Source organism: Trachurus japonicus, chromosome 11 (genome assembly GCF_045865225.1).
Source record: "Trachurus japonicus isolate A0001 chromosome 11, Traja_1.0".
Lineage (NCBI taxonomy): Eukaryota > Metazoa > Chordata > Actinopteri > Carangiformes > Carangidae > Trachurus > Trachurus japonicus.
Genome location: NC_140917.1, coordinates 26,170,484 through 26,194,183, shown reverse-complemented (window position 1 = coordinate 26,194,183; position 23,700 = coordinate 26,170,484). Strand labels below are relative to the sequence as shown.

The 23,700-nt window shown below is 44.8% G+C and overlaps 2 protein-coding genes across 2 annotated transcripts; one reads left to right on the top strand and one right to left on the bottom strand.

The window, feature by feature from the left end:
• The first annotated feature begins 260 nt into the window (after positions 1 to 260).
• Positions 261 to 18,468, top strand: itgb8 (integrin, beta 8). The gene is made up of 16 exons (XM_085792026.1): positions 261 to 999; positions 1,998 to 2,083; positions 3,877 to 4,048; positions 4,150 to 4,256; positions 4,555 to 4,694; positions 5,757 to 5,922; positions 6,680 to 6,838; positions 7,241 to 7,336; positions 7,533 to 7,625; positions 8,754 to 8,894; positions 10,539 to 10,959; positions 11,085 to 11,307; positions 11,415 to 11,518; positions 13,824 to 13,940; positions 15,461 to 15,624; positions 16,721 to 18,468. Exons 1-16 carry the CDS (start codon positions 906 to 908, stop codon positions 16,844 to 16,846), a joined length of 2,409 nt encoding a protein of 802 aa, XP_085648152.1. The 5' UTR covers positions 261 to 905; the 3' UTR covers positions 16,847 to 18,468.
• A 1,179-nt stretch (positions 18,469 to 19,647) lies between these two features.
• On the bottom strand, positions 19,648 to 20,836 carry sp8a (sp8 transcription factor a). Its single transcript, XM_085790411.1, has one exon. The coding sequence runs from the start codon at positions 20,806 to 20,808 to the stop codon at positions 19,663 to 19,665; it is 1,146 nt and encodes a 381-aa protein (XP_085646537.1). The 5' UTR covers positions 20,809 to 20,836; the 3' UTR covers positions 19,648 to 19,662.
• Between the last annotated feature and the right edge of the window lie 2,864 nt (positions 20,837 to 23,700).

The window sequence follows — 23,700 nt, the reverse complement described above, 5'->3', positions numbered from 1 at the left end:
CATGCTGTTTTGCCCCACACCCCCTCCTCTCTCCTCCCTCAACACTCACACACACACACAGGAGCGCCCCAATGCTGTTAAACGGCTCCCTGAAGAGCCAATATAAACATCAGTGTTCAATTCAAGGCCGTGGTTCACTGGAATGCACCCCACCGCAACTACTCGTAGTAGTAAGCACTTTAGGTCTCTCTTCCTCTCTCTCTCTCCTTATTTGTCTCTCTTCCCTCCCTCTTAAACTCACACTGGCTTGCTCCTTCTCTGATACAGCATATCGTTGCCATGGCGCCGCCTGCCTGAGTCAGTACAGCGGTTAAAACGCGGTCACTCTCCTGCGCTTCGGTGCGGGGATGTTCAGTCAGGTCGGTTGGCGCGCACCGGCTGAACGCAGCGCTGCTTGGTAGCCTATGCGTGCGTGTGTGTGAGTGAGTGAATGTGTGAGCGTGTGTGCGCACGTGTGTGTGCGTACGTATGAGTGTGTGTATAGCTGCTCCGTCCCGGGATGAGACTTCACGATCAGCTGTGAGACGGTCGAGGTCCGACGTGGACGCACGCGTGGACACGTCGCTCACCTGCGGCTGGAGGGAAATAGATGGAGGGACTTGCGCAGCAGCCGCTGTTGACGCCGCACTCTACCGACTGCTTCACCTCCTCTCCTGGTCCACGGGGGAGCGCGCTTGTAAGCTGATTTGACCCGGGGATGTGAATACCTCTCCGGGATTAGAAGGTTATTGGGTGAACGACAATGCCCCACGGCTCGGTACCGCACTCCCGGCTATTGTTCGCGCGGCGGCGGACGCACGGTACCCGGTCTCCCCCGGATCATCTCATCAAGTAGCCGTGACCAACAACACCTCTGCTCCCCCCGCGCCTCCTCGCTGCTTCGCTCCCGGCGTGGATAGGATAATATGACTTCCTGGCTCCGCACATACGGCAGCGTCGCTCTGTGTGTCCTGCTCTGCTGCGTGGTGGTCGCCGTCTGCGCAGAAGCCTCCGGTGCCGGTGAGTGGAGGCTCATTAGGGCCAATTACATCATATCCCAGCAAGCATTTATCCTGCGTCTTGTATCTTGTCAAGCCATCACTGCGCAACGGCAGCCTCCATCCCGCGTCATGTGTGCTCTCTGCATGGGGTCGATGGGTTCTCCAAAATGCCCTAAAGACTCACTGTTTTTCTGTTCGACAGCACATTTACACACAAAATCACAGGGAATGTATGAAAAGTTGCCTCACTCAGTAGGAAACTACACATCATGTTTTGAAGGTAAACCTGTGAACCCATCTGCAACAGTCTAGCCCATTCAGCATGTATTGATCAGTTATAAATAGAAGTTAAGTGCTTTCACCTATTCAGGGGTATAGCCAGAGGCCAGGAGTGCTAATTGGGTCACAGCTGCTTGTTAGTGATGCTAGGACCTGCAGCCTTTCTCTGTCCTACATTCCAGCTCTGTATCTCACTGAGGTGGCTCTGGAAAATTGGATTTCAGCAGATAATTCACTTCAATGAATCATTCATCGCTCTACATTAAGCTGCAGGTCCACATCTTTACCTCTTGTCAGCTCCTTAAAATCTGCAGAATGCTGCAGATAAAGCATCTTGCTTCGTGGCTGATTTGTCACATATTTTGTAACTCCTTTAATACGTGTGTTAACTCATGTGTATGAGTTAGTGTGTGTGGGTGTGGGAAATGATCTATTACACCACTCCAACAACTGTAGCACCTGTTCCCACACTCCCAGACGTTTTAGCACTACGTGTCTGTTCTGAACAGCCTCCTATGAGATGCTAAGTGGTGCTTCCATCATCAAAAGTGCGTATGAGATCTCTAAATATCCACAGGGGCCTCGACTGCATGGTTAATGAGTGCCGACACACACACACACTCTTTCATATGCTAATGACAGTTCTCTTCTCTTCTCTTCTCTTCTCTTCTCTTCTCTTCTCTTCTCTTCTCTTGTCTTCTCTTCTCTTCTCTTCTCTTCTCTTCTCCTCATCTGCAGGTGACAGTGTGTGTCAGTCTCCCAGTATCACTTCTTGCGCTGAGTGTCTCAGACGTGGACCACAGTGCGCCTGGTGCTTCAAGGAGGTGGGAGAGAGAGACTATAAAAAACGTGTGTGTTTGTGTGTGTGGCGGAGTGGAGGGAAAAATGCAGTCAGTGGCGTTCAACAGATGACACGCATCAAAGGCCTGGTGGGGCACGCAGATGGGAATATAATGTGTATGTTTGAGCTCAGCGCCCTTTGACCTGTATCTGTGCGTTTGTGTATATGTGAGCATGTGAGTATTTCCACTCGCCTGTGTTTGTCTGTATCTGTCTTTGCGTTCTGGGTGTCAGACTGCCTCGTAAAGAGCCCATCCTGAATGAGCCTTGAGAAGCTGTAAACCTTCCCACACACACACACACACACACACACACACACACACATAGAGCTAACCTGTTGCCAGACCAGACAGTCGACATGTGTGTGTTTACAGACCTCAGGTGCTTTCCCACCATGTGAACCCTAACCTTATCTGACATCATTAAGCAGGTCACTGGTGTGTGTGAAAGCATTCAAACGTCTCTACTTCCACCTACCTAACTTCCTACACACACAAACACACGCACACACTCAGACACACACACAGCCACACACTCAGATACAGAGCTTTTTTAATGTGCACGTTCCCATCCTGACGCTTTCATTTAATGCCAGCTGAAGAGGCGGTGTTTGTAAGGGAAGTCCCGGGAAGTCTGTGTGAAACTTTGTGAAATTCAGAGCAGCTCCAGGACAAATGATAGCTGCAGGCAGGCACAGCCATAAATACACCACAGTCATTGGAGCTTTCAGGTTCAGCCTGTGGTCGCTCGCATATTCAGCTCCGCGTTCAGCTCTTACCCGTGTCAGTGCTATTTTTAGTGCTTATCTGTGTGATCTTGTCGGTCATGTCGCAATCTTTAAATGGATTCATACCAATCACGCCCTTGACATGTTGTAAATACGCAGATTTAATGATCTACTTTCATGTTCCTGGTTATTCCCAGTCTGTTTCGGGGCGTGTTTCTCGCAGGATGAAGTACCAAAGGTCGATAATCCACTCTAAAGCTGCAAGGCGTGACATTTTTCTACCGGGTTGTTGTTTTTGCTGCAGGCTATTGGTCAGCGGAGAGGTTATCTACAGTGTATCAAGATTCATTCAACACAGCGCTGATCAAATTATGTACTACTGTACTAAATAAGAGCTAAGTGGATGATCAGATGCCATCTGTGTGTCAGATTTCCCCCTTGGATTTAACTTCCCCCTCTGGGACAAGATAAGAGCATGGATGAGTAGGCACAAGCAGAATTCTTCCTGATATTCTTGACTGATGACTATGACTCCATGATAAAACAACAATGGCTGTTTTGTTGAAAAATCAATACAAACATCATGAAGATGACAGAAATAAAAAATGAAACCAAAGTGAGCGAATGTGAAAGTTTTCTCTTTCCAGTTGGAGGAAGAATAGCTACATCCATTACTGGAACAGGAGCACACGGAGATTAAAGCTGAATAAACACAGAGAAGATCCAGATTCAGATAGTCACGTATTTCTCAGCATTAGTGGCTCCGACTTATGAGTATTATGGGACAATGCGGCCTTCAACTCGACCTACTTGTTTGTCACTTCTGCGTCATGGTTACTGCGATCTTGAAAGACAGATTACGTGCATCATCTTCGTCAACTGCCTGTCTGCCTGCTGTTTTGTTCCATGTCTGGTTTGCACATTTTCTCTTGATGTTGCTTTCAGATGTTTCTTGTTTTCATTGGTGTAAGACTGAAAAAAAACTGTAGCTAAACTATACTAATAGAAATGTTGCTGTTTCCCTCTTTTGACCTTTTGTGACCTCTGTAGGACTTTCAGGATGGGCTGTGGATGGGCCGGCGCTGCGACCTGCCTGTCAACCTGCTAAGAAGAGGCTGTGGGCCGGAGTTCATGGAGCAGACGGAGGTCAAGGTGGAGGTCAACGCCACCACCAGCAGCACACAAGTGTCCCCGCAAGACATCAGTGTCACCCTCAGACCAGGTACACACAACACACAACACACACAGATATGACAGAATCTTTACTTTGCAGCGCAGAGGTATATATACTGTATGTTACATAATGTATATGTGTGTTTCTAGGTGGCGAGGCCAGTGTAATAGTGGCTGTGAAGCAGCTGCAGCGTTACCCTGTGGATCTGTACTACCTGGTGGATGTATCAGCCTCTATGCAGGAAAACCTGGACCATGTACGTGTTTAAACACTCAGCCAGCACTGTTCACTTTTCTTTTTTTTTCATTTCCTCCAATGCATCATTTAGAGAGTATGTAGTTCTGAATACAGATAATGACTTAGTATTAGATCTTGGGAGCATATGAGACTCCTACTTTAAATTTTATATTAAATAAACTGCAGAAATATTAGATCTCTGTTTCTCCATTGAGCTTTTGTTCTCTTCTCTTGTGTCATATCTGACTTTGTCTTTGTCTGTTGTTGTTCTTACCTTACCTTTCTTTCCTATACTCTGTTTGCTGTCTGTGGTCTAGCTGAAGACGGTGGGTGTAGCTCTGTCTCTCCGTATGACAGACTACTCCTCTGACCTTTGGTTGGGCTTCGGCTCATTCGTGGACAAACCTGTCTCCCCTTACATCAACGTCCATCCCTCGAAGATCAACAACCCCTGCAGGTAAGACCCACAGTGTGGTGTTAGGTTGTTTATTGTGGAGGAAAAAGTGGGTAGAGCCCATTAAGTTAATGTTCTTGCTATGAATATATCTTTAACACTGCCAAGGTTTGGCATATTTTATTCCTCAGCAAACATTTTCTTCTTTTAAAGGGACATTGTGTAACTTCTCCTGTTATGTATTTTATTCACGAAAATCGATTATTTCGTTCAAAAGTATGTTTTTCATTAATCAGTAATCCCCCCCATCAACAAACTGAAGTGTTCCTTTCAGCTCTGAATGAGCCGTTCATATCATTCATATCTCCATGGAGCGGGTAAGCTCGGTGCTGGCTGCCATGTGGTGTCTCCATGTTTTTACGTTCAGTGGCAGCGTGACGGTAGGAAACCACGGAAACTCAGCGGAGACACCGGAGCTGTCGGCTCAGGTGGAGGTGGCGTCTGTGAAAAGTCACCGCGGTAACGCAGTGAGGAGGAATGGAGCGTTACAGTGATTCTGCATTCACCTGCAGTCGGGCAGACGGCCGTCGGTAACAAACCAGATGTCATTTTAGTCACAGAAGTCCAGAGAAAGCCGGTAAAACGTGGGTCAGGTAAACAATACCACATCGCCATGACAACATATTGTCATGTGTATTGTTTTGCCTCGTACTGACGGACCACTTGTTTACATAGAGGCTTGTTTATGCTGTTACGTGCAGTAGCTGTCATCCGTCTGCCGTCTGCCCAATTTCACGTGAATGCAGCATGAAAAATACAACGCTAGATGGGAGTAATTCCTACACAATGTACCTTTTAATGAGATAAAAGAGTGATTATTAAAAAAAAATCCAATCCAAGCAGGCTGCTTCCATTATATCTCCTAATTTTGTGTGACTCAGGGAGAGACTCATCAGTTGCTGGTGGCAACATTGTTTTGATGATGAGCCGTGCTGGGAGACTGAAACAACAGACAGGCTTTTTGCCGTTTGTTTATTCGGGTGGTTGTTTTGGAGCTCTGCATTCCTGAATGTTGCAATTTAAAATCTTTTTTCTCTTCTCCGGCTCGTTTCTGCTTCTCACCAGTGATTATGCGATCCGCTGTCGTCCAGCCCACGGCTTTCACCACGTACTGAGTATGACGGGAAACATGAGCGAGTTCACACGGGTGATCAAGCGCCAGCGCATCTCTGGGAACATGGACACACCTGAGGGGGGGCTGGACGCTATGCTGCAAGCTGCTGTCTGCCAGGTGTGTAAAAACAGACTCCAGCTGCACGTGTGAAACAAAGAGGGAGAGAGTTAGCAGAAATGTGGGTTAAGCCCAAATTTGGTGGTCGGTCTCATGCTGCTAAATGAGGCTTGTGTTGTGGGAGAATGGTGGTAGCCTGACTCAGCACGGGATGGTGCCACTGGAATCCCACTATCGAATGACACCACTGCTGGGCTATGGAGGATGAACACACACAGCGTCACAGTTGCTTATATGGCAGCGGGAGGGCTGTGATTCACAGCATGCAGGGGGGGCCTGAGTAACCAGTCTGCAGGGAACCACCGTGGTGGTCATGAGTCTAGAAATAGACTCTCCATTATGTCAGGCCCACTTATTAGCTCGCCGGGTTTCCTTAAATACACACACGTGCACACACACACACACACACACGGACCCATTTTTCTCACAGTGTCTATGACGAGTCACAGACATAAACAGGGAGACTCTGTGGCTGCTGCCTTTCTCTTAATGGAGCATTACAGAAAGAGCTGATCACCAGAGGGAACTAATATAATGTGGATGAGTAACACGTCTGAATGTGCAGTTTCTTACCACATGTTGTAAACCTCTAAAATATGAAGCACATGCAAACAATATTTTCCAGTATGTGTGTGTGTGTGTGTGTGTGAAATAAGGGAATTAAAAATGACATCATTTGCGAAGTTGGGTTTTTTTTCTTTTTACTCACAGCTCGGCACAAATGATGATCTTGTTTTTTTCTCTGTGTGTGTTTTAGGAGGCGGTGGGATGGCGACCAGATGCCAAACGTCTACTGCTCCTGATGACCGACCAGCCGTCTCATCTCGCTCTGGACAGCCGGCTGGCCGGGATCGTCAGGCCGCACGACGGCCTCTGTCACCTGGAGAGCAACGTCTACACGGGGAGCACGAAGATGGTGAGAGAGGAGGACATTTGGCCCAATTGTTGAAAAACGCATGCTAAAGTGCCCCCTGGGAGCCAAAACGTGCATTTAAGTGCCTTCTTGGAAGCCAAAACATGTGCTAAAGTGTCTTCTAGGAGCCAAAACGCGTGCTAAAGTTCCCTCTTCAGTGGTGAGGACGCGCTATATGTGCCCTTATTTTTCCTTTTCACCCCCGCCCTTCAGAAAGTCTGTGCACGCCACTGCTGTGGTCACACAATAATAATGACTGTGCACAATTTCATCACTGGAGGTGAAATTTTTTTTTAGACATTGAACCTGAGACTGCAATAACAGATCTAGAGGGGGTGGGGGGGATGCGGGGGTGGGTGGGGTAGGATCCATTTGTAATTCAGTTTGTTGTTTTCTCTTCTTCAGGACCATCCCAGTGTGGGTCAGTTGTCAGATAAGCTGCTTGAAAACCACATCTACTCCATCTTTGCTGTGGAGAAGCAGCAGTACCAGTGGTACGAGGTAATCTGCCCTCATCATGTGTATTTATCAACTAATAGTTTTGTAACAGGGGATACATAGCCTGCTCCACATTGACTCTAAAGGATTTGAGGGACGCAAGGTTACTCTTTCTCCTTTAGGTCAAATGTTTTTATGTGAATAAGTTATTTAAAAGCACCAAAGTATTTCTTTAGCCTAACTCCCTTCCCTTCTCTAGGAGTTGGTGAATCTACTGCCAGGCTCCTACCTGGGGAGGCTAGGCCTCTTCCAGGCTCCAAACCTCATCGAGCTGGTGGTGGATGCATACAAGGTACTGACACACTGCACCTCCTATCTCTGCAGCTTCAACAAAACAAACTATTTCTCGCTTTTAGATCCCTTTGTTTCCCCGAAGTACATTACCAGCCCTTAAGACAACAGGGACATGTAAAAGGTTGGCCAGAGGAGTACAGAAGCACAGCGGGAACTGAATACATGAGCCCACGCAGCCCGGGTTCAAAAGTTTTTGAGGAATTAGTCCACTGATCCGCTGAGTCAACATGAGCTTGGTTTTCTTTTGGCCCTGTTTGATCGTGCGAGCTGACCTAGAGCACATTCCTATTTGATATCAGTGATATTACAGTGTGTCTCTGAAGGTGCCTGCAGCGGGTGCTGTATGTACCCAGGAAATGTAGGTCTGAATGACACTTGAAACACGGCTAAAGCCCTGAAGCTGAGAGAACAGATGATGGGAGATGTTTTTTGGTTGCTGAAGGTCTAATGATAGAGAAAATCACAGACAAAAACAGGAGGTTATGGAGAATACAAGGCCTTCTGTGCACGGGTGTGTGCGTGTTAGTGTGTTAGTGTGTGTGTGTTGGTTGAAGCGTTTGTTCAGTTGGCAGCAGTCTAGGCTATAATCTCGCCTCAGGCACAGCGCTCCATTGTTTGCTTCGAGAATCTGCCGAATCCACAGATCCGGGTGCGCGAACACACACACACACACACACACACACACACACACACACATACATACATGCACCCACACACACACACATATGCATACACAAGTAGCACAGCCCGAACAGAAGCTGGCATTATAAAAGCTATCAGATCCCCACGGAAACCATGTGTCCTAATCGTGGTCGAATACAAAGATGCTATTTTTGGCCCCACCTCCTTGTTCCCATAAACCCCCCCCCCCCCCCCCGTGTACGTTGGAAAGACAGATAGGGCGACAATGAGGGCTTTCTGGGGACATGTGACAACTTTAATTAATCACTGCTCTCTTTCTAGCTCTCTTTCTTCCTCTTGCTTCATTACTTTTCACTCTCGCAGATTATGTTCATTAAAATTTAAATTGCCACTGCGCCTCTCGCTCATCATGACCCACGTTCCCTCGCTCAGCAGCATACCGTCGGTTTGAAGATGCTTTTTTCTTTCTTCTCTCTCCACCCAGAGGTTGTTGTCGGAGGTGGAGGTGGTGGTGGCGGTGGAGGACGAGGCAGTCAGCAGGTACTGGGTGTCCGTGTCCCCTCTCTGTCCCGATGGGTCGACTGCAAAGGGCCGCAGCTGCTCGGGGGTGAAGCCCGACCAGACGGTAAACACACAAACGTAATTAAACGGAACGATGAGTGAGAACTGAGCCAAATTTTTTACTCGAGTTCATTGAGAAATCGTTGACTTATGCTCCTGGCAATATCAGCCGACAGTTATTGGTCGGATTGGATTACTGTGACACATACAAACGCATACAAGGCATCACTGAGAGCTTTGCGTGACAGAAATGATTTGGTAAATAATCCAGGCTGAGCCGATTATAGACTGTATTCAACAGGAAAATATTTCCATGTGATCCTAAGACCTTTCCACCCTGAAATCCCTCACCTTTCCTAACACCACAACTCTCATGCCAACAGTGAGAACATTTACATATAGAAATCCACAGCTGTCGTACCTGTAGACTATTTATGCACAAAAACAAAATATATTCTACATATTCTGCAGTGCACCACTGCAAAGAGCTTTTCTTCTACTTCTCACCACCCAGGAGCTCATTTAGTGCTAATTGGAGCGTTTTGACTGGATTTTGGAATTTCACCCCCTAAACTGCCTACGAGACTCTTCTCCTCCTCGGTCTTTTGGGGGCTGTTTAACTTTTTCAAAACAAAGCTGTTTTAATCGCTGCTCTTGCAGTTAGTCCCATTATACGAAGTGATGAAGTTCAGACATTTAATCCGCGGGTGGATTAAAGTGAATTATGGAAAAGTACCCACGCTTTACCAGAATGGTGATAAAAATCAAGCAAACAGCCCAATTGTTGATTCAAAGCTCTGGCATGCACAACGTTCACCACAAACCACAGTCAGCAACACAATAACCATTCAACTTAAGCCTCGAGTCCCCTATCCAGCTATTTAAGCCTTATCAGGAGTTGTCATAATTATGCAGTAAGAAGTCGTTCATTAAATGTCATTCCTTTTAGATTACTATAACAGCTGCAGTTTCAAGGGGGGAAATGTTCTTCAGTCAGCTTGGTAAAAAGTCAGTCATCATCAATCTGCTCTGCTGGAACATTTTTAAACTTGTCTTGCCTTATGTGAAGATCTGTCACAATTTCTCCTTTCTAACAGGGAAATGGGCTCACAGGTTCATCGTGTATTTTCACTGCAACTATTTTATTTGTACTCATTGCACACAGGACTGTTTGATTACAGATACAAACACATACAGTTTCAGTTTCAGTTTAGTTTATTTGAAAAAGGACAATGGACATTAATAAACATTGTAGAAAAAACACATGTAAATGCACCCGAATTAGCTTAAAAAGCTGGTTTTCATCGCCTGTCCCTCTGCCAGATTGCACAAGGCAACCTTTAAAAAGAACAACAATGGAATAAATATTGTACCACATGGGGTAGAACGCATTCTATACACATACTAACTGTCCATAAATACATACATAACAAATACACATTTGGACGACAATAACAACATCAGTGCACAAGCTAGTTCTTTACATTTGTTTGGAGTGAGTGATAGACAACTATGTTTCTCTGTACAGTCATGCCAACAGCACTGTGAGGCTACATAGGCACAGTGCTACTTCCAGCTCAATAACAAGATGCTGATGATTAGCAGCTGTAATATTTACCATCTTATTTTATTGGTATAGACAAGCAGCTAAACAAAGCTACATTAAAATCTCAGTGGCTGTTCTCTACATCTTTGTCTTCCCATGCAGGTTTACTTCAACATCACCATCGGCCTGCGCTCTTGTCCTGCTGACGGTGAAGATGAAGATGTACGGGTGATGGTTCACCCCGTGGGCTACAACGAATCCACTGTCATCAGGATTCGCTCTAAATGTCACTGCAGTTGCGGATCAACAAGCCACTGTCATGACGACGGCCAGTCGCCGTGCACGAGGACCCAAGACGGCGCTGAGCAGCGACAGAGGCCGGGTCACGCGCCGTTCACCGACTCAAACAGAGATTCAAACTGGAAATGCAGAGCAGATGGGTCTGATGTGGACTGCAGCGGTCGGGGTGTGTGTGAGTGTGGAAAGTGTGTGTGTGACCAGAGCAGACTTGGAACGGTGTACGGGAAATACTGTGAGAAAGACGACTTCTCCTGCCCGTACGAAGGGGGGCGGCTGTGTGCAGGTTAGGACACACTGGAAAAAAATAAAATATTACGTCTATGAGCAATTTAGATGTAAAACAGTACAATCCATTTTTAGATGATTTCTCTAACACGTTTCCCTCTGCCGCTGTGTTTTCCATCTCAGGACGAGGTGTGTGTGTGACAGGTGAATGTGTGTGTGACGACGGCTGGATGGGAGATAGCTGCGCTTGTCCCATCTCCAAGGCAACCTGCCAATCATCCACCGGCTTGTTATGCAGCGGGCGGGGAAGATGTGTGTGTGGACAGTGTGTGTGTGATGACCCCCAGTACTCTGGAGACTTCTGTGAGAGATGTCCTGCTTGCCAAAATACCTGCCAATCATACTGGTACCCGTCACTTTCTGTTTGGCTCACACAAAGCATGATGGGAAATCCTCCTGTTACCGTTTAGCAGTCGAAGCTGACAGCACCGTTTGCTCTCTTTCCTCTTCCAGGAAGTGTGTGGACTGTCACCTGGCTCACGGTCTCACACAGGAAGAGGCGGGACACTGCAACAGCACCTGTGCACCGTTGGTGGGCTACATGGATGATGTGTCAGGTAAATTCAGAATGTTACATTTTCACATTGTTTCACTTCAGTGGGTTGTAAATAGGGATGGGAGAAAAAAATCGATTCACATAAATATCGCAATATCCTTTTTGACGATTTTTTTTCAAAAATCTTTTTTTTTTTTTTTTTTTAAATATTGTGCAATGTGCATTTGTTCGCCTTTTTTACATACAGAGAGTACAGGTTTTGAAAAGGGTTTAAGTTCACTTTATAATGGAGTATGTTAATTTATAGGCTCCTACAGTATTTGTGTGCAGATAAATGTTAAAAATGCAGACTAAAAATCAAGAGAATCGGCAATATCGTAGAATCACAATTTAAATTGAATCGCTATCCAAAAAATCGTAGAAGAATCGAATTGGGAGAAAAGCATATCGTCCCAGCCCTAGTTGTAAATATATTCAATTCAAGGCTTTTGCTTCATCTCAGCTTCCCTGTGGGCGAGACACTACAGGCAAAAACACAGTTTTTTCATGCACTGATCAATTTTGAGATTTTGGCCTATTTTTCTTCCTTGGCATGTATTCTTTCAGAAAAGTCAAAAGAAATGGTAGAAAATCCACAATAAGGCGGTTATTTTACTTCATTTTGCCTCTTTTGTTGGTAGATTTATCCTAAATTCACCAAAAGTGACATACTGTGCTGTGCCTGTTGTCTGACCCATGTCATGTCAGGTATCATTGTAAACAATGATGTAGGCTCCAAAAATTGTCATCTCATCCGTATCCGCAACCAATCCTAAAAGTAGGATTCACATTAACAATCTATGGAATTTTACAGTACAAGTCTTTAAAGGCCGTTTTCTCAAAATGAGTTTTTCCTCAGACTCTGAGCTAGAAATCTCAACATCAGCAGCACTTAGAGACACCAAACCTTCCAGTTTTATTCCTGTCTATATTCTGAAGGTTTTTACAGAGGGGACTGTTGTTGATATATCATTCAAAGCCTGATTTATACAACATTTTATTCCTAAAAATAGGGGGAAATTGGATTTTTTGGGGGGACTGGTGACAGTATTTTCTCATTTACAAAGTGGTAAAAAGAGATATCCAAAATCCCCTCTGTAAAAACTTATGACTCTAATATGTCAACAAAATAAAACAAGAATTTTGAAAGGGGCTTTATCCATTGTTCAGATTTTGGTTCTGGAAATGTATATGCAAATTAGCGCATATTTCATCAGATATTGCCTAATTTACATATTTAAACATACAATTTGACAAAACTTGTAATACAAAAAATATTTGTCTTATTGTAAGTGATAAACTTGGGAAGTTCCATGGTTCCATCTGTTATTTAAAATGTTTTACCCTATTCACCTGTTAGTGTCTCCCCTTAACAGAGAGCCTACAGGTCCAACGTTTTCCACAGCCAACATTAATGATGGTTGTGTTGTGGTTTAGTGTTGTCAGAGATGAACTCCACTTCACCTGTGACCACACACACACACACACACACACACACACACACAACAGTAACGTGCATTGTCAGGACAAACAAGATTTTCAATGGGTGCTCTTTAGAACTGGGTTAGCTGGTTATGTTGTGTTTCTTGGGAACTTGCATGTGGCCCAACAAACACGAAACCGATGCACTCTTTTGCAACCCCTTCTAGTTTCTAATCTAGCTAGTTTCTAATACAATTCCAGTCAGGAGATAGACACATAACTGCAGAGCACACAGTCACAGATTCAATAGTGAGCTGCTAGCTGCAGTGCAGACAGGCAAAATATGTCATCCTCAGGTTGTTGCTCCTGTAAATATTACAGCCAGCATGTGACGTGCTGAGGGTTAGAGATTTGTGTTTTTCAGACTTAGAAGTCTGACAAGTCTGTTTACAGTGTTCAGCTCAGAAAGACATCACAGCACAGGAAAGGGGTGAACATTGGCGTGTTCTCCTGTGTGCCATCTTTATCATACTGTGGAGTCATTCTACGTGGGAGCGAAATCCAATCTGAGCCGTTCACATGGCTGACAAAAAGGCAGATGGGTACATACAGTAGCTTTGTCTGTCTGCATTTTTGTGCTGGGCAGGTAACACACACCAGGGTATTATTCTGATACAGTAATACCTGCTGCTTGCAGGCAGTTTCAGAGTCACGTAATGATTTTGCAGATTTGTCAGAAGAACCAGTGACATCTTTGATATTAAACACTGTAATCTGATCCAGTGTTTCAGTAGCCTAAAGATACATGCAGTTTAGGTGAGAAATGAAGAGCTGTCACTGAGTTAAACACCTTCTATCTTCCTCCCACCCTCTCTCTCTTTCTCTCTCTCTCTCTCCATTTTTAGGTCAAGCAGGAGAGATGTGGATTCAGTGTATGTACATCAGTAATGACAGCTGTCGTTATCGCTTTCAAACCAGCTCACAGTCTGGACAGACCCAGCTTCACATCAGCAGAAGAGCAGGTACAGTGTCAACACACACACACACACACACACACACACATGCTTTCATTGGAGGTCACTTCCTACCACTGCTGCACTACTGCACCCTGGTGTATTTGAGTCAGCAAGTCTGCTGTCAGTGTTACAGCTGTATTTTACATTTCCCCTCAGCAGGTCCCAAGTCAGTTTGATTTTCACCACCATACATTACACACACACACACACACACACACACACACAAATTCACACACAATTTAAAACCCACTCGTTCACACATGACCTGGGTTACACACACACACGCACACACACACACACACACATAATTGCACATCCAAGTGTAACAGTTCATCCCCGCCTTCCCAATTTTTGGAACAGCGCTGCTCATTGTGCAGCCGCCCCCCGCCCTCCCCTCCTTTGCTCCCCTTGTCCCCGCTCCCCCCTCCCCCCTCCCCGCCCCCCCGGCCCCCCCAACCCAACGGGACACTCTCTTCCTGCTCACGCCCACCCCTCCTGGGTGCAGCAGGAGCCAGGTCTCCATGGTAACCCTGTTACAAAATGTCAGAGCGGTCTTTGGGCTCTTTGTGTTGAGCGATGAACCCGTCATCCACACATGCTCCCCAGCAGATACACAGCCTCCTAACTATTCAGTACAACACCGCTGGCACAGCGGCCGCACCAACCGAGCAGTGCATGTGTGTGTGTGCGTGCATGTGTGCGTGCGTGTGTGTATATTCATTGTTAATAATTAAATCAGTACTTTTATCTTTCAAGCCCCTGCAAAAACCAAACAGGTGTGAGTCAGTAGAATTAGAATTGAAATTTTCTATTTTTTACACACAGATGTTTTCATGTCCCACGTTGTGTCCTCTGCACCTTAGGTGTGGGTTCGACCCCTAGGTTAGCTACCAGTCAGCTAACCAACCACCAAACTCTATTATAAAGTAGTTAAAACAAGCTCCACTGTGTAAAAGCACTTACATCTTATACAATGATGACCTTATAATGATGTCATATATGGCAATGCTGTAAATATTAGTGTGTTTTTACCTAGGTTTTGAATGCAGGACTTGTAGTTAATCCATAATGGAGTATTTCACATCAGTATGTTACTACTGAAATACTTCTGTATACTTCTGCCACTGCTCGCTCATCTTTTTTCAGAATTAGACATTGACAGTAGGTTTGAGGACAGTTTGGTTTGTCCTCTATGGGTTGGTTTAGAGTTAAAACATTTTATGATATGTGGGTTTAGGGTTTAGGATAAGGACTGTGATAAAACATGTATAGTTTGTGATGATTAAGGTTAATGTTACAAGATAAGGACTGTATAAATATGAACATGCAAAAAATGCATTTGAATGTGTTGCTTTAGTGTGGGTCTTGAGGAATCTCTGTACTTCTGTACAATGACAAAATTATATTTCATTTGCACATTTTACTGTGTTTGAGTGTGTGTTCAGATTCCATATGACCCATTTACAGTGCTCTAGTTCTCCAGTGAAACCTCTTATGTGTGTGTGTGATTATGTGTGTGTCCACAGAGTGTACCGGCAGGACCTGGCTGGTGGGAACGTTCCTCAGTGTGTCTGCTCTGACGGTGCTGTGTGGGCTGGTGGTGGTCGCCATGTCCCGGCTGGTTCTACGGAAAAAAGACTGGTCACCGGGGGGCGCTGCTGAGGATGGAGTTTATCACTGCTCTGTAAAGGTTCGTTCTCAGACGCCAAGTAGGCCGGTGGTGGTCGTCAGCACTGCCACAGGAGGCTGAAGTGTCCCTGGAGTCCACAGAAGCTTGAGGGACCCCATAAGTCCTTAGGACACTTTTGTTAATGTGAAGTATCCGCTGGAACCAGAACCAGGGTTGAGAAATTTGAGATTGCAGTTAGAGGTACATCTGTATTTTACATTTCCTCTCAAATCCCAGCTCGCCGTGTACAGCGTCCAGATTTGTGACCTTACAGTGATGTATAGCACCTTTGAGAAGAAGGAAAAGGTGGAAATATGAACACGAGGGGATCTAACTGGAGATATGAGTGCCTCAACTGGTTGTTTGGAAAACCCTTATTTATTGTTCATCTTAATGATACTACAGATCATACATTGGTCACCATGTTTCCACTGTAACATGACACTGTCTGGGGAAACATGTTGTGTATTTTACATTATCCGGGAGTTTTTAATGTGTTGAAAAACAGTCTCTACTTCCTCCAGGATTACATAATGTATTAAACTGTTGCCATACACTTCTTAGTGTAAATGTTTTTGAAATCCCCTCAATATTAAAGAGGCTGATTTTATGTCAAACTCAGTTTGGTAGTTGCTGGGAGAACTACGCAGTTTGACAGCTGTACTAGATTCTCTGCGGCTTTCGAGGAACTTTTCCAGCTCTGGGGAAAAAAAAGATCCAAATGACGTCTATTGCATAATTCTGGCTTGGGGAACATTTTTTAACAGAAAATGTAAAGTCCCCAATATTGTCAATGTGCACTATTCCAAAACTAGGAGCCCACTCTATGGACTTTATGCACAGCTCCACTACTTCCTGAACTTAAGACAGCTCCTTTGTTTCCTGTCTTACATTATTGGACAAACTAAACCCAATAGTTTGAATAGCGTCCGAGTTAAGATTTGGTTTTATGGTCTGAGTAGGAATTACATGACAGGGTAATGGTTAGGAAGTTAGTCAGAGTTGTGATTGTTACGGTTAGGATCATCATGTAAACATAGGGTCCCCACAAGTACCATAAGACAAGAGTTTGTGTGTGTATTTGTATTACTGACTGCATATTTCTGTCACCCTCCAGGACCTGTCATACATTCCTACAACCAATGAGAAGACAGTTACCTACAGGAGGGACCATGCCCCTGACCGCCCCATGGAGATGCACATCCAGGTTCCCAAGATGGCCCTGGGGGACCCGTGGCAGTAGCAGTCTGGCCCGGGCTGAGGTCAGAGGCCACGCTTAGAAAGAAGGCAGTAGAGCAGCAGGAAGAAGAAGAGTTGGACTATTATCTTCTTTTCTGTTTCTGTTAACCTTCGTGAAACTTCAACCGGCTGAATGTGGAGACTGAGGAAGGTAAACGAAACTATGAAACCTCCATGGAATCACATTTGTTAAACAAACCAACCGGACTCTCGTTAGACTGTGTGACTAATGTGGCCAGTGAAAATGGAGATGAAACGAAGAGCACAAGTTCCCCCCCGCCTGTCAAAGGGTGATCATTCCTCGCTTTTTTAGCCATGCAGCAATTACTGCTCTAACTTATGGACACATGTGTCTGTGTGGGTGTGTGGGTGTGTGCGAGTATGTGTGTGTGTGGCGCAGGTAGACGCATTTGTGCTCTATCTAGGCTTTCTATTTATAATTTTATAGTAAAACACTACGTTCATGTGACTGTGTGACACTCCAACTGTACTGTCTCCCTGTCTTAGTCTGCCCCCTTGTGGCCAGCTAGAGGTACGACGTTTGCTTACGAATAATACTGTCTACACATTACTGACCTCAACTGTCTTGTGTTGGGATTTAATTCATGAAGCACACCAGTGACTCTTTATTCCTTTAACTTTGATTAGTCAGTTGTTTGTTTGGTACCTGGCCTTGGTATTATTTGTTGCATTTTGTTTTAGTAAGTATGTAGTTCCATATAACTGTCAGTTGTTAATAATCTGGCTAGACTTGCACTAGAACAATTGTTTTGCATTATACTACTGAAAACTGAGGTACTCTGAGGCAACAGAGCTGTAATTGGCGAGGTGCCTGAGAAGATTGGTTTGCTATGTTGGGCATTAGAGGGCATCAAAGTGCATTTGAAGCCAATGTAACAAAACAACAACACTGGAGTAACAAATGGACCGAAAATCCATGTGTAAAATACAGACACACTGATTATTAATGGCAACTGAATCATCAATAGCCTGAACATGTGACCTCTACAGCAGAGACTGATCTGTGTGTGCATGGCATGCATCTGCTGATCATCCCAGAGCCATCAGTATTCAGAACTGTAGATCAAGTGATATGTTGAGACTCTGAGAGAAACCCCTGCACGAGGGTACGAATCAGAACTGAGACTGGAGGTGGACTTACCCTCCACACACACTCCTCATGCACTAGATCCAGAGAGAGTTGCATGGCATCTTGTGAGACTTTTGCTTGCCCAACCCTGTTTTTTTTTTCCTTTTTATTTTATTTTGTATTTAATGCAACATTGTTTACAGCATTAGCTGCTCTATTTTGTTTTAAAGTCAGGAACACTAATGATTATTTATTGTGATTTTCTTATCATTTTCCTTCATTGAAATGTTTATTATACAATTTTATAATGAGGCTACTTGAGTAATGGGTTTAAGGTACTGCTTATGTTTATGAAGAGTGGTCCATATCCTAAACCTGGAGAATAATTCAGCAATAAGGTAACAATCATCTCATTTTACCGGGCACTTGTTTCGGTGTAACAACAGCACTTTTCTGTGTAGTTTTGTTGAAAATTAATGTGACTAGTTGTGTAGCATGAATGATTTCAACACAATAAAAATGTGCAAGATTTTTTTTTAAATCATTCCTTGAGTTCTGAGGCATTTCAGGTTGTAGGGCTGTTTGTACTGAATTATTGTTTTAAATGTTTTAATCTAAAATAGTTTGACATTTGTTTGGACTTGTGTTGAGGTGGTGAATCATAGCACAAATATTTTTTGCTTACAGCACAGTGCCGCATTTGCAACCCAGCCAGTACTGTCAACGTTTTCAATGGAAATATATTTAATTATGAATTATTTTGTGGTCCAAAAAATACACAGAAGTGTGATGTGTGATGATGAACTTTTGTGTCCAGAAACAACAGGTAATTGTAAAAAATGAACACTAGGTGGAGATGCACGCAAAGGCAACTGAGATCAACTGCTTATTGTAATATTTGCAACAGTTGACAAATCTGCTGATAATACAGCAACTGAACAAGAAACAGTGATTAATAAATGTGATTGTTCATTATTACCAGCATAAAATAGATTTAATACATAATCAGATCACATTTAACAATAGGTCAGACTCAACAGAACAGCCCAATTGTGAAAGGATGGATAAATAAACTGCAGGTGCCTGACAGAAAAGTTAGTGTGTTTAATACGTAGTAATTAATTATTTGCCTGACATAAAGGTCAAAGTCAAAGGTCTCTTTATTGTCATACAACACATGTTAAAAACATGGGATGAACGACTATAAAATAGTCAATATGGAAAATTAATTACAGTCCAAATTGTTTTATATTTACAGATTTAAAAAAAAAGAAAACTATTGGAAATTTTGTTTTTTGATGTCAGTTATAGGCTAATGGTGATGAACTAGCAGAGGTTATCTAACAGTTTGTTTCAATCAGTTATTTCAGGGCGATGGCCATCTTGCATAAAAATGAGTGCGACGACGTTGAAAACAGATTTGAAAAACAGGCTATTTGTTTACTTCGATATAAATAAGTGTTTGTAGAATAAAAAAACAGCGCATATTACATACGTGTTCAAATAACGTGTGTAAAAAATTTATTTTTTGAAGAGGGATACAAATATCACATTTTAGGACACAGTGTTTATCCACGGCTGAAGTTCATGATAAAGTGCCAAAACAGTTTGGGAGCGCTCATGAAGTCACTCTCCACACAGGCTGGTGGTGCAATGTAATAAACGTCCATGTGTTGCTTTGTTCACATTGATGTGTAAACCTTTTCCACCGCTCTCTGCCCCGCGCTGGTTCAAGCTGACTCGCGCACGTGCAGCCTGGGAGACCGGCTGGGGCTCCCGGACGGGCTGCTGTCCGTGTCGCTGTTCCCTTTGCCGGCCCCCGCCCCCCCGCTGTCCTCCGAGCCCTCCGCGCTGTGCGTCCGCGCGTGCTTGCTGAGGTGGTCCGAGCGCATGAACCGTTTGTGGCACACCGCGCACTCGAACCTCTTCTCCCCGGTGTGCGTGCGCAAATGCCGCTGGAGCTCGTCCGAGCGCGTGAAGCGTTTCCCGCAGAAGAGCCAGTTGCAGACGAACGGCCTCTCCCCGGTGTGCCAGCGCAGGTGGGCCTTCAGGTGAGACGTCTTGCCGTACACTTTACCACAACCCGGGATGTGACAGTTGTGCTGGCCCCTCCGACGCGGGCTCGAGCCCCCCTGTCCGAGGCTCTCAGCCTCCTGGCAGTTTGGGCAGTCGCACGTGGCTCTGCCGGAGTAACGCCGCGAGGAGGAGCGGGAAGACGCAGTCAGGGGGACGACGGGGGTCCCTGTCAGCGCGGGTGGCCTGCTGGTCGTGGACTCTGTGTACGGGGCCGGGACCGGAGGCCTGAAGCCGTCAAACAGGTGCTGTGCGGCGGGGAGCAGGTGCTGGGAAGCTCCGGGGCTGAAGGCGGAGCTGTAGTCGCTGCTGTAGCCGCTTAGAGACGACAGAGACCCGCTAGTGGCGTGTGTGTCCACGGGCACACAACAGGTGCCCAAGTCCCACCAGGCGGAAGACGCGTTACCGACCCCGGGTTTGAACCATGGTTCGTATGGATGCGCGTGCATCCTGGGATACATCCCCGTAATGCCTTCCACCGAGGAGGGGGATTTGGTCAAAAACACAGACCGCTGAGCGTGTGTAGGGTCGGAGCTGTTGTCTGGGGACGCAGCGGTCTGGTACATCGACATATCGTTTCCAAACGGAGAGTTGGCCGAGGTCACCGTGAAGGCGCTGGAGCTCTCCGTCAGTCCCGCTCCGTGAACTCCGAGCGAGGTGGGACAGACCCCCAAGCCACCGGTGCCCGGCGCGCCCCCCCGCCAAGGGTGGAAGCCCTTGAGGAATCCCGGGGCTCCGTCGGAGAGAGCGGGGGAGCAGGAGGGGCCGGGCTCACCGATCCTGCTGCAGGTGGCTGCCAGCATGGCCAGCGGGGTGCTGCCCAGCCGGGGCTCCTCCTGGGGGGAACACACACTGTCACTATACAGAACAGTCGCCAAACACGGTGTGCGTAAATACGCACAAAACAACCAATAAGATTACATACGGTACACAACTGAACTGACAATACGACCTGGTTTCATTTAAAAAACAGTTGTACATCTAACTAACTAACAAGACGACAATGAAGGAGCGTATCCAAGTGGTTTGCCTGCATCAGGTCAGTTTTCCAAATAAAAACAGAACAGACACATTACAGCGACAACACCAAGGTCTATTGTAAACAAATAATGTAGAAACTTTTTTAACATTATTAAAATATATTTCGGGGGAGAAAAGATAGTTGATAAACTTACCCCTTGATGTGCAGCCATGGTCTGTGCTGTGCTGTATGTTGTGTGTGTGTGTGTGTGTGTGTGTGTGCAGCCGCGGTGACTGTCGGTGATCAGTGTGCGTCTCCTCTCTGACTGCTGTAGTAGTTGAAGCTTCTTCACCGCTTTGAAGTGCCGCTGAGAGCCCGAGGACCAATCAGAAGTCAGCACGGGTTGTTTCTGAACACTTGCGCTCGAGGTCGTCGTAAATCTTTTAAAAGTGAAGTCTCGCGAGGGGAGCCTTCAAGGAACTCATAGCAATGCTCCTTTATCAGAAGATCAAATTAAACAGGTGTATATGATCATATCATTGATTGATAGTTTCAACAGCAACTAGTATTTGATAATGATAATAATAATAATCATCTATAGATTTAAAGGGGACTTCAAAGACCCAGGTCACTGTGTTAAGAGTAAAAAAAATAATAATAACAAAACAAACACCACTACATTTAAAACTCAATGTGTAGACAAAATATTTTCAGTGTGTTTTTTAGGAAAAGGTCTCGAAAGACTTGAAGGTTTTAAGTATTTAAAACAACTTGGCTTCAGACTGAAAAGCTTTGTTTTAGTTTTTGTACAGCCTGTTATTTTACTGAATTGGAGAGGCTGATGAATGAGAGGCTGTCCCGGTCCATCCCATCCTGTCCCTGGGGCGTATCCAGTCAGCCCTGGGGGAGGGAAAGGGAGGACACCATCACTGCCTCCACAATTTCATCTCATTCACCTGAAAACAAATGTCTACAGAAAAATACCTCTTCCTGTGCTTTTTTCCAGCTTTGTAAATCACTCAAATATACTAAACTAAACTCCGACTATTTACACTCTGAGGAAAAACTTTCATATAGCATAATCCTATTTTTTAAATCATGGGTGGTTCAGCAATATGATGATGCACACCCTGAAAATAACTGAGTCATCTTAATATAGCCCATGAGCAAAACCACAGAGGAAGTATTTCAATTTAATTTTGAATGTAATAAACAGTGGGATTTAATCAATTTCCTTCATTTGTTTGGTATTAACTTCTTTCCTGTCCTTTCTACATCTCTGTTCTATGAGAGGCCAGAATGAAGCAAGCTTTAGACATAGAGGGAAAGGTTAATCACATTCCTAAAAAAGAAAGGTGCATGTAATTTTTTTTTTTTAAGAATTCAAGCCACAACATTTGTAACAAAGGGAGCTGACTGATGATCTGAATTGATGTGAAAATGCAGCAGTTGGTCAGGGTGTGGGCTGGGGTTCAGGTTAGCATTGACCTAATTGATATGAAAACTTGATAGCCTCTTGGTTTTTTTCTTTTCTTTTTTTTAAAATCAGTTTTTCATTCCATACAACTAAATAAGACACAGCCAAATAAGGGATATTTCGGCAATTTGGTGTGATAAACTTACTTTAAATCACACATTAACATAATTAAGATGTAACATTACAGTAATATTGATTTGAATATGAATATCAATTATTGATGACGAGACAGACACCTAGAAAAATATAGATATGAGCTACGGACTTTATCAAAATAAAAATAAAATACTTCTCTTGCACTAGCTCGGGTTAATTTAAGTTCACATGCATTTGAGTATTTTTATGGCTAAGTGTGTCTGTGTATGAGTGAAAATCTTGCACAAACTCTGGGCCTCTTGAGACAAACCTCCTTGTAGCTCAGAACTGTTGAGTTTTAAGATTTTAAAATCAGAAGATGAAAATTCACAAAGATAAAATCTGGTTAAAATCTGGTCTGTTAAGGGTGTGTTTTGGCTTCATGTGGGAAGACCTCATTCCAAATATACACTTTCCACTGGTCTGGACAAAATCACAGGCTCCCACACTGGCCCCTGCACCCCCCACTCCCCCCACCCCCCCACCCCCCAGAGCCTCAGGCGTGGCCAAATGCACAGGTGGAGTTTACAGTAGCCCATCATTCCTTTAACCTGATCGCCATCCTCACGAGCCACCCAAACAGCTGTCCCTCTTTTAGAAGCATTCTTTTCCCACACTGAAAGTGTGTGTCTGTGCTGTGTGTGTGTGTGTGTGTGTGTGTGTGTGTGTGCTTTAAGGCCCCCAATGAAACCCTGTCTGAGCCCCAACCTGTTCCTTTAGCGATGATAATGACCACATTATTACGCGCCATCGAACGTCAACAAAAAAAGATTGTTGTGTGCTTTCCAATCACTTTGTGGGCACTGAGACAGAAAAGGAGGAAAGAAAAGGGTGAAATAAAGATCTGGCACTTCCCTGGGAGAAGGGGGGGTGAAGTACTTTATTTCTCCTTGTTGTTTTCCTCATCTCCTCTTTTGTTGGTAGGGCACAGTCACAGTGATCCAGAGGGCAGGGCGGCCATCTTGGTCAGCTGCCCTGCTGAGACAATTAGCGGGAGAATCACAGAGTCAAAAGACAAGCTGCTAAACATGACACAAAAAATATTCATTACAACCAGGGGGTGAGCCGATCAGCGGGTGAAAAAGAAAAGGAAACGGGAACAGGCTGTAGATTCAGTAAAGT

Excerpts from the sequence above, each read along its gene's own strand:
- itgb8 (XM_085792026.1), top strand. The coding sequence starts at position 906 with ATGACTTCCTGGCTCCGCACATACGGCAGCGTCGCTCTGTGTGTCCTG. Across the intron at positions 7,337-7,532 it reads AGCAGTACCAGTGGTACGAG|GAGTTGGTGAATCTACTGCC; the intron begins GTAATCTGCCCT and ends TCCCTTCTCTAG. Across the intron at positions 11,519-13,823 it reads CTACATGGATGATGTGTCAG|GTCAAGCAGGAGAGATGTGG; the intron begins GTAAATTCAGAA and ends CTCCATTTTTAG.
- sp8a (XM_085790411.1), bottom strand. The coding sequence starts at position 20,808 with ATGCTGGCAGCCACCTGCAGCAGGATCGGTGAGCCCGGCCCCTCCTGC.